Genomic DNA, 6,931 nt, shown 5'->3' on the forward strand with positions numbered 1-6,931 from the left:
CCTTTGACCCCATCTGATACCTCCCCGCGACCCTTGACCCCTCCCTTACAACCTCTGACCCCCAATGACCCCTGACCCCGACCCCCGTGACCCCCAATGACCCCTGGCCCCTCCCCCCGCCCCCCGTAACCCCTGGCCCCTCCCCCAGACCCCGTGACACCTGACCCCAATGACCCCTGGCCCCTCCCCAATGACCTTGACCCCCAATGACCCCCTCGCCCCCTCCGCACCCCCCTCCCCCTCTCGCTGACCCCGTGACCCCGTGACCCCGTGACCTACCAGGCCCGGGCGGCCCCCGGGAACCCGCAGGGGGCAGCAACAGCCCCAAAAGAACCGGGAGCAGCGGGAGCAGCGGCGCCCGAACCGTCCGCTCCGCCATGGCGGCGGCACCACACTGCCGCGGGGGCGTGGCCGAGGAGGGGGCGTGTCCCCCTCCCTCCAATCCGCGCCCGCCGCCCCGCCCCGCCAGCCAATGCGAGCGGAGCAGGGGCGGGGTCGGAGCGCGCTGCCACGTGGAAAAGGGGGCGTGGCTTGCGCGGAGGGGGCAGCGAGTTGGGCGGGGAGGCGGAAGAGGGTGGGTGAGGGCGGAAGTAAGGCGGCGGAAGTAGCGGCGGTGAGGGCGGAAGTGGCGCTGCGGAGCGAGATGGGGGAGAAGAAGGTGTCGGGTCGGTCGCGGTTCGGGGGGTCCCGGTTACCGGGGGGGGGTTTGGGGATCGGGGGGGGGGGGGGGGGGCGGTTCCCGGGGTCTCGGAGGCTCCGGGGGGGTCCCCATGTCCTGGGGTGGGGGGCTCGGTGGCCCCGGTAACGGTCCCGGTCACATTGGGGGGGTCCCCGAGCCCCGTTACCACCCCCCCCCGCAGTTTTGGGGTCCCGGTCCCCCCGTAACCCGACCCCCGTTCCCAGGGCGGGTCCCGGAGGCCGCTCAACGGCGGGTCCTGGACCGGGCGACCCGGCAGAGGCGGCTGAACCGGCAGCTGGAGGCGCTGGAGAACGATAATTTCGGGGACGACCCCCAAGCGGGGCTGCCCCGGCCCGGGAAGCGGCTCCCGAACTTCGCCGATACCGCCGAGACCGGTGCGAGGGGGGGGAACCGCGGTTTGGGGGGGGAAATAGGGAGATTCGGTTCGGGAAACGGCTCCCGAGTTTCGCTGGACAGCGGGAGGGGGGCGCTAGGACCCGGAGAAGCACCAGGACCCGGTTGGGGGGCACCAGGACCCGGTTGAGGGGCACCAGGACCCGGTTGGGGGGCACCAGGACCCGGTTGGGGGGCACCAGGACCCGGTTGGGGGGCACTAGGACCCAGAGAAGCACCAGGACCCGGTTGGGGGGCACTAGGACCCAGTTGGGAGCACTAGAGCGGGGGGGCACTAGGACCCAGAGAAGGACCAGGACCCGGGTGGGGGGCACTAGGACCCAGAGAAGGACAAGGACCCGGTTGGGGGGCACTAGGACCCGGTTGGGGGGCACTAGGGCGGGGGGGCACAAGGACCCAGAGAAGCACTAAGACCGGGTTGGGGGGCACTAGGACCTGGGTTGGGGTCACTGGGACCCAGAGAAGCACCAGGACCCGGGTTGGGGGGCACTAGGACCCAGAGAAACACTAAGACTGGGTTGGGGGGCACTAGGACCCAGAGAAGCACTAAGACCGGGTTGGGGGGGCACTAGGACCCAGAGAAGCACCAGGACCCGGTTGGGGGGCACAAGGACCCAGAGAAGCACCAGGACCGGGTTGGGGGGCACTAGGACCTGGGTTGGGGTCACTGGGACCCAGAGAAGCACCAGGACCCGGGTTGGGGGGCACTAGGACCCAGTTGGGAGCACTAGGGCGGGGGGGCACTAGGACCCAGAGAAGGACCAGGACCGGGTTGGGGGGCACTAGGACCTGGGTTGGGGTCACTGGGACCCAGAGAAGCACCAGGACCCGGTTGGGGGGCACTAGGACCCAGAGAAACACTAAGACCCGGTTGGGGGGCACTAGGACCCAGTTGGGAGCACTAGGGCGGGGGGGCACTAGGACCCAGAGAAGGACAAGGAGCCGGTTGGGGGGCACCAGGAGCCGGTTGGGGGGCACTAGGACCCAGAGAAGGACAACGACCCGGTTGGGGGGCACCAGGACCCGGTTGGGGGGCACCAGGACCCAGTTGGGGGGCATTAGGACCTGGGTGGGGAGCACTAGGACCCAGGGGAAGCACAAGGACCCGGTTGGGGGGCACAAGGACCCAGCGAAACACTAAGACCCGGCTGGGGGGCACAAGGACCCAGAGAAGCACTAAGACCGGGTTGGGGGGCACTAGGACCTGGGTTGGGGTCACTGGGACCCAGAGAAGCACCAGGACCCGGGTTGGGGGGCACTAGGACCCAGTTGGGAGCACTAGGGTGGGGGGGCACTAGGGCCCGGTTGGGGGGCACTAGGGCCCAGAGAAGGACAAGGACCCGGTTGGGGGGCACTAGGACCCGGTTGGGGGGCACTAGGGCGGGGGGGCACTAGGACCCAGAGAAGCACTAAGACCGGGTTGGGGGGCACAAGGACCCGGTTGGGGGGCACTAGGACCTGGGTTGGGGTCACTGGGACCCAGAGAAGCACCAGGACCCGGGTTGGGGGGCACTAGGACCCAGTTGGGAGCACTAGGGCGGGGGGGCACTAGGACCCAGAGAAGGACAAGGACCCGGTTGGGGGGCACCAGGACCCGGTTGGGGGGCATTAGGACCTGGGTGGGGGGCACTAGGACCCTGGGGAAGCACTAAGACTGGGTTGGGGGGCACTAGGACCCAGAGAAGCACCAGGACCCGGTTGGGGGGCGCAAGGACCCGGGTTGGGGGAACCAGGACAGTGGGGGTGGCACTAGGACCCTGGGGGAGAACTGGGGGTACCCAGGGGCATTGGGGTAGAATTGGGGGGGCTGGGGTTGAACTGGGGGTCTCATGTTGGGGGGTGTCTCATATTTGGGGGGGTCCCAGGCAAGAAGAAGAAGAAAACTCGGGGTGACCATTTCAAGCTGCGGTTCCGCAAGAACTTCCAGGCGCTGCTGGAAGAGCAGGTTTGGGGGGGGGGACACAAATTTGGGGGGTCTCAGAGCGGTTTTGGGGCGCTGGGTTAATTTGGGGGGCTTGGGGGGGTATCAGGTGCGTTTTGGGGGCTCTGCGGGCTCTTTTTGGGGCGTTTTGGGACATTTTTGGGGGGTCTTGGGGGGATTTTGGAGACTCTGGGGGGCCCTTTCTTGGGGCATTTTGGGGCACCCAGGGGGAGATTTAGGGGTGCAAGAGAATATTTGGGGGGTCTTGAAGCTTTTCTGGGGGGGTCTCAGTGTGGTTTTGGGGCCCTGGGTTAATTTGGGGGGTTTGGGGGGGTCTTAAGTGCATTTTGGGACATTTTGGGGGTTCTTGTGCCCATTTTGGGGTAGTTCTGGTGCATTTTGGGGGGTATTTGGGGCACCCAGGGGGGGATTTAGGGGCTCAAGATCAATTTGGGGGGGGTCTCAGTACATTTTTGGGGCACAAGGTGAATTTTGGGGTGTTTTGGGACATTTTTGGGGGGGTCTTGTGCCCATTTTGGGGGCTCTGGGGGCTCTTTTTGAGGCATTTTGGGGCATAATTGGGCCACCAAGGGATGAATTTAGGGCTACAAGAGACAATTTGGGGGGGTCTTGGAGCTTTTTGGGGGATCTCAGTGCAGATTTGGGGCCCTGGGTTAATTTGGGGGTCTGGGGGGGGGTCTCAGGTGCATTTTGGGGCAGTTTTGGAACATTTTGGGGCTCTGGGGTCTCTTTTTGGGGTAGTTTGGGTGCATTTTGGGTCACCAAGGGATGAATTTAGGGCTACAAGACACTATTTTGAGGGGGTCTTGGAGCTTTTTGGGGGGTTCTCAGTACAGATTTGGGGCCCTGGGTTAATTTGGGAGTCTGGGGGGGGTCTCAGGTGCATTTTTGGGGCAGTTTTGGGACATTTTGGGGGTTCTTTTTGGGGTAATTTTGGTGCAATTTGTGTCACCAAGGCACAAACTTAGAGCTACAAGAGCCTATTTTGGGGGGGTCTTGGAGCTTTTTGGGGGGGTCTCAGTGTGGTTTTGGGGCCCTGGGTTAATTTGGGGGGGTCTCAGGTGCATTTTGGGGCAGTTTTGGGACATTTTGGGGGTTCTTTTTGGGGTAATTTTGGTGCAATTTGTGTCACCAAGGCACAAACTTAGAGCTACAAGAGCCTATTTTGGGGGGGTCTTGGAGCTTTTTGGGGGGGTCTCAGTGTGGTTTTGGAGCCCTGGGTTAATTTTGGGGGGTCTCAGGTGCATTTTGGGGCAGTTTTGGGACATTTTGGGGGCTCTTTTTGGGGTAATTTTGGTGCAATTTGTGTCACCAAGGGATGAACTTAAAGCTACAAGAACCTATTTTGGGAGGTTCTTGGAGCTTTTTGGGGGGGTCTCAGTGTGGTTTTGGGGCCCTGGGTTAATTTTGGGGGGTCTCAGGTGCATTTTTGGGGCAGTTTTGGGACATTTTGGGGGTTCTTTTTGGGGTAATTTGGTGCAATTTGTGTCACCAAGGGACAAACTTAGACCTACGAGACCCTATTTTGGGGGGGTCTTGAAGCTTTTTGGGGGGGTCTCCGCCCATTTTTGACGCACAAGATGATTTTCGTGGCATTTTGGGCCATTTTTGGGGGGGTCTCAAGCACATTTTGAACCTTTTGGGTCGTTTTTTAGGCCATTTTTGTGCGTTTCCCCCCCTGGATTTCGCGGGAGTTTGACGACTTTGGGGTCGCTTTGCCGCCCCGGGGGTGGATTTTGGGGTGACCCCCCCATTGTGTGTGTCCCCCCCGAGCAGAACCTGAACGCGGCCGAGGGTCCCAACTACGTGTCGGCCTGCGCGGGCCCTTCCCGCCGCCCCCCCCGCCATTTCTGCGCCGTCTGCGGGTTCCCCTCGGCCTACGCCTGCGTCAGCTGCGGCGCCCGCTTCTGCTGCGCCCGCTGCCTCGGCACCCACCGCGACACACGGTGACACGGGGGGGGGACGCCCCTGGGGGTGGGGGGACATTGGGGGGACGTTTGGGGGACATTTGGGGGGACAATGGTGGCTCTCGGCCTAGGCCTGTGTAGGCCGTGGCGCCATGTTGTGTTGGGCCTGTTGGGTTGGGACACCCCATAAAATTGGGGGGACACCCTGTAAAATTGGGGGGGACACCCCTGGAATAAGGGGGTGACACTGTTGGTGTGGGGGGGACATTTGGGGGACATTTGGGGGACATTTGGGTGACATTTGGGGGGACAATGGTGGCTCTCGGCCTAGGCCTGTGTCGGCCATGTTGTGTTGGGCCCGCTGGCTCAGGACCCACTGGGACACCCCATAAAATTGGGGGGACACCCCATGAAATTGGGGGGGACACCCTTGGAATGGGGGGGGATGTTGGGGGGGACACCCCTGGAATGTGGGGGGACATGGGGGGGACACTCCTGGGGGTGGGGGGGACATTGGGGGGACGTTTGGGGGACATTTGGGGGGACAATGGTGGCTCTCGGCCTAGGCCTGTGTAGGCCGTGGCGCCATGTTGTGTTGGGCCTGTTGGGTTGGGACACCCCATAAAATTGGGGGGGGACACCCTGTGAAATTGGGGGGGACACCCCTGGAATAAGGGGGTGACACTGTTGGTGTGGGGGGGACATTGGGGGACGTTTGGGGGACATTTAGGGGGACAGTGGTGGCTCTCGGCCTAGGCCTGTGTCGGCCATGTTGTGTTGGGCCCGCTGGCTCAGGACCCACTGGGACACCCCATAAAATTGGGGGGGACACCCAGTGAAATTGGGGGGGGACACCCCATAAAATTGGGGGGGGACACCCCGTGAAATTGCGGGGGACACCCCTGGAATGGGGGGGTGACACTGCTGATGGGGGGAGGGGATATTGGTGGGACATTTGGGGGACTTTGGGAGTCACTTTGGTGACATTTGGGGGGACAGTGGTGCCCCTAGGCCTGTGTGGTGCCCACAAAGACACACAGTAAATGGGGGGGATGGATATGGGGGGACACGGGGATATATGGGGGACACATCTGGTATGGGGGGGACACTTGGGGGGGTCTTTTGGGTGACATTTGGGGGTCATTCGGGGGGGACAACGGTGCCCCTTGGCCTGTGTAGATGCGGTAAATGGGGGGGCGGGGGACGCGTGTGACAAGGACCTGGGGGTCACACGGGACCCCCCTGACCTTCCCCTCCCCCCACAGGTGCCTGAAGTGGACGGTGTGACCAGGACGGTGACGTCACCGCTGCGGCCAATGGGGACGCCCGGTGTCACCCACCCCCCCCAGTGTCACCCCCCCCCCCAGTGTCACCTCTGTGGACAATAAATGGACGGTAAAGGCCCCTGTGTCAACGTGTGGGGACAACAGAAGGGGGTGGGGACAAGATGGCCGCCCGCACGCTGCCCCTTTAAGAGCCCCGCCCCGATGGGGGAACAAGATGGCCGACTCCGGAGCCTCTTTTTTGAGCAAAAGTCTTGGGTTTTTTCTACAGGAAATTCCCCCCCCAGCGCCGCCCCCTGAGTTGTTTTTGGGGTGTTTTTGGTCTACAGACGAAAATCCCTGAGATTGAGGCTAAAATGGCCGACGGCGGCTGGGGGGGAGGGGGGGACGGACGGACAGACTGACGAGGGCGGTTTAAATAGAGAAATGGGAGGGAATGAAGCTAAAAAAACCTCCAGTAAGTGACTGTCCCTTTAAGAGCCAATGGAGGGCGCCATTGGCTGTCAGCTGTGTTTCCAAGATGGCCGCCTTCCAAGATGGCCGCCTTCCAAGATGGCCGCCCAAAGTGGCCGCCTTCCAAGATGGCCGCTCAAAATGGCCACCGTTCAAAATGGCTGCCGCCCAAGATGGCCGCCATCCAAAATGGCTGCCTTCCAATGTTACCGCCTTTCAAGGTGAGCACTTTCCAAGATGGTCGCCATCTAAT

The 6,931-nt window shown here is 62.6% G+C and overlaps 1 protein-coding gene across 3 annotated transcripts; it reads left to right on the forward strand.

The window, feature by feature from the left end:
* Positions 1-553: 553 nt before the first annotated feature.
* Positions 554-6,365, forward strand: ZNHIT1 (zinc finger HIT-type containing 1). 3 transcript variants are annotated; one of them, XM_082076514.1, is made up of 5 exons: positions 554-665; positions 904-1,074; positions 2,959-3,038; positions 4,809-4,981; positions 6,208-6,365. In XM_082076514.1, the coding sequence occupies exons 1-5, from the start codon at positions 644-646 to the stop codon at positions 6,227-6,229; spliced, it is 468 nt and encodes a 155-aa protein (XP_081932640.1). In that variant the 5' UTR covers positions 554-643; the 3' UTR covers positions 6,230-6,365. The 3 variants fall into 3 exon arrangements, with proteins under 3 accessions (XP_081932640.1, XP_081932641.1, XP_081932642.1); XM_082076515.1 differs by having other exon boundaries at positions 4,812-4,981; positions 6,208-6,364; XM_082076516.1 differs by lacking the exon at positions 4,809-4,981 and having other exon boundaries at positions 6,208-6,353.
* The last annotated feature ends 566 nt before the right edge of the window (positions 6,366-6,931 follow it).

Source organism: Streptopelia decaocto, assembly GCF_964273445.1.
Source record: "Streptopelia decaocto genome assembly, contig: HAP1_SCAFFOLD_1553, whole genome shotgun sequence".
Classification (NCBI taxonomy): domain Eukaryota; kingdom Metazoa; phylum Chordata; class Aves; order Columbiformes; family Columbidae; genus Streptopelia; species Streptopelia decaocto.

Coding starts and splice junctions, on each gene's coding strand:
- ZNHIT1 (XM_082076514.1), top strand. CDS start 644: ATGGGGGAGAAGAAGGTGTCGG. Junction 666..903: donor GGGGGAGAAGAAGGTGTCGG/GTCGGTCGCGGT, acceptor CCCCGTTCCCAG/GGCGGGTCCCGGAGGCCGCT. Junction 1,075..2,958: donor CGCCGATACCGCCGAGACCG/GTGCGAGGGGGG, acceptor GGGGGGTCCCAG/GCAAGAAGAAGAAGAAAACT.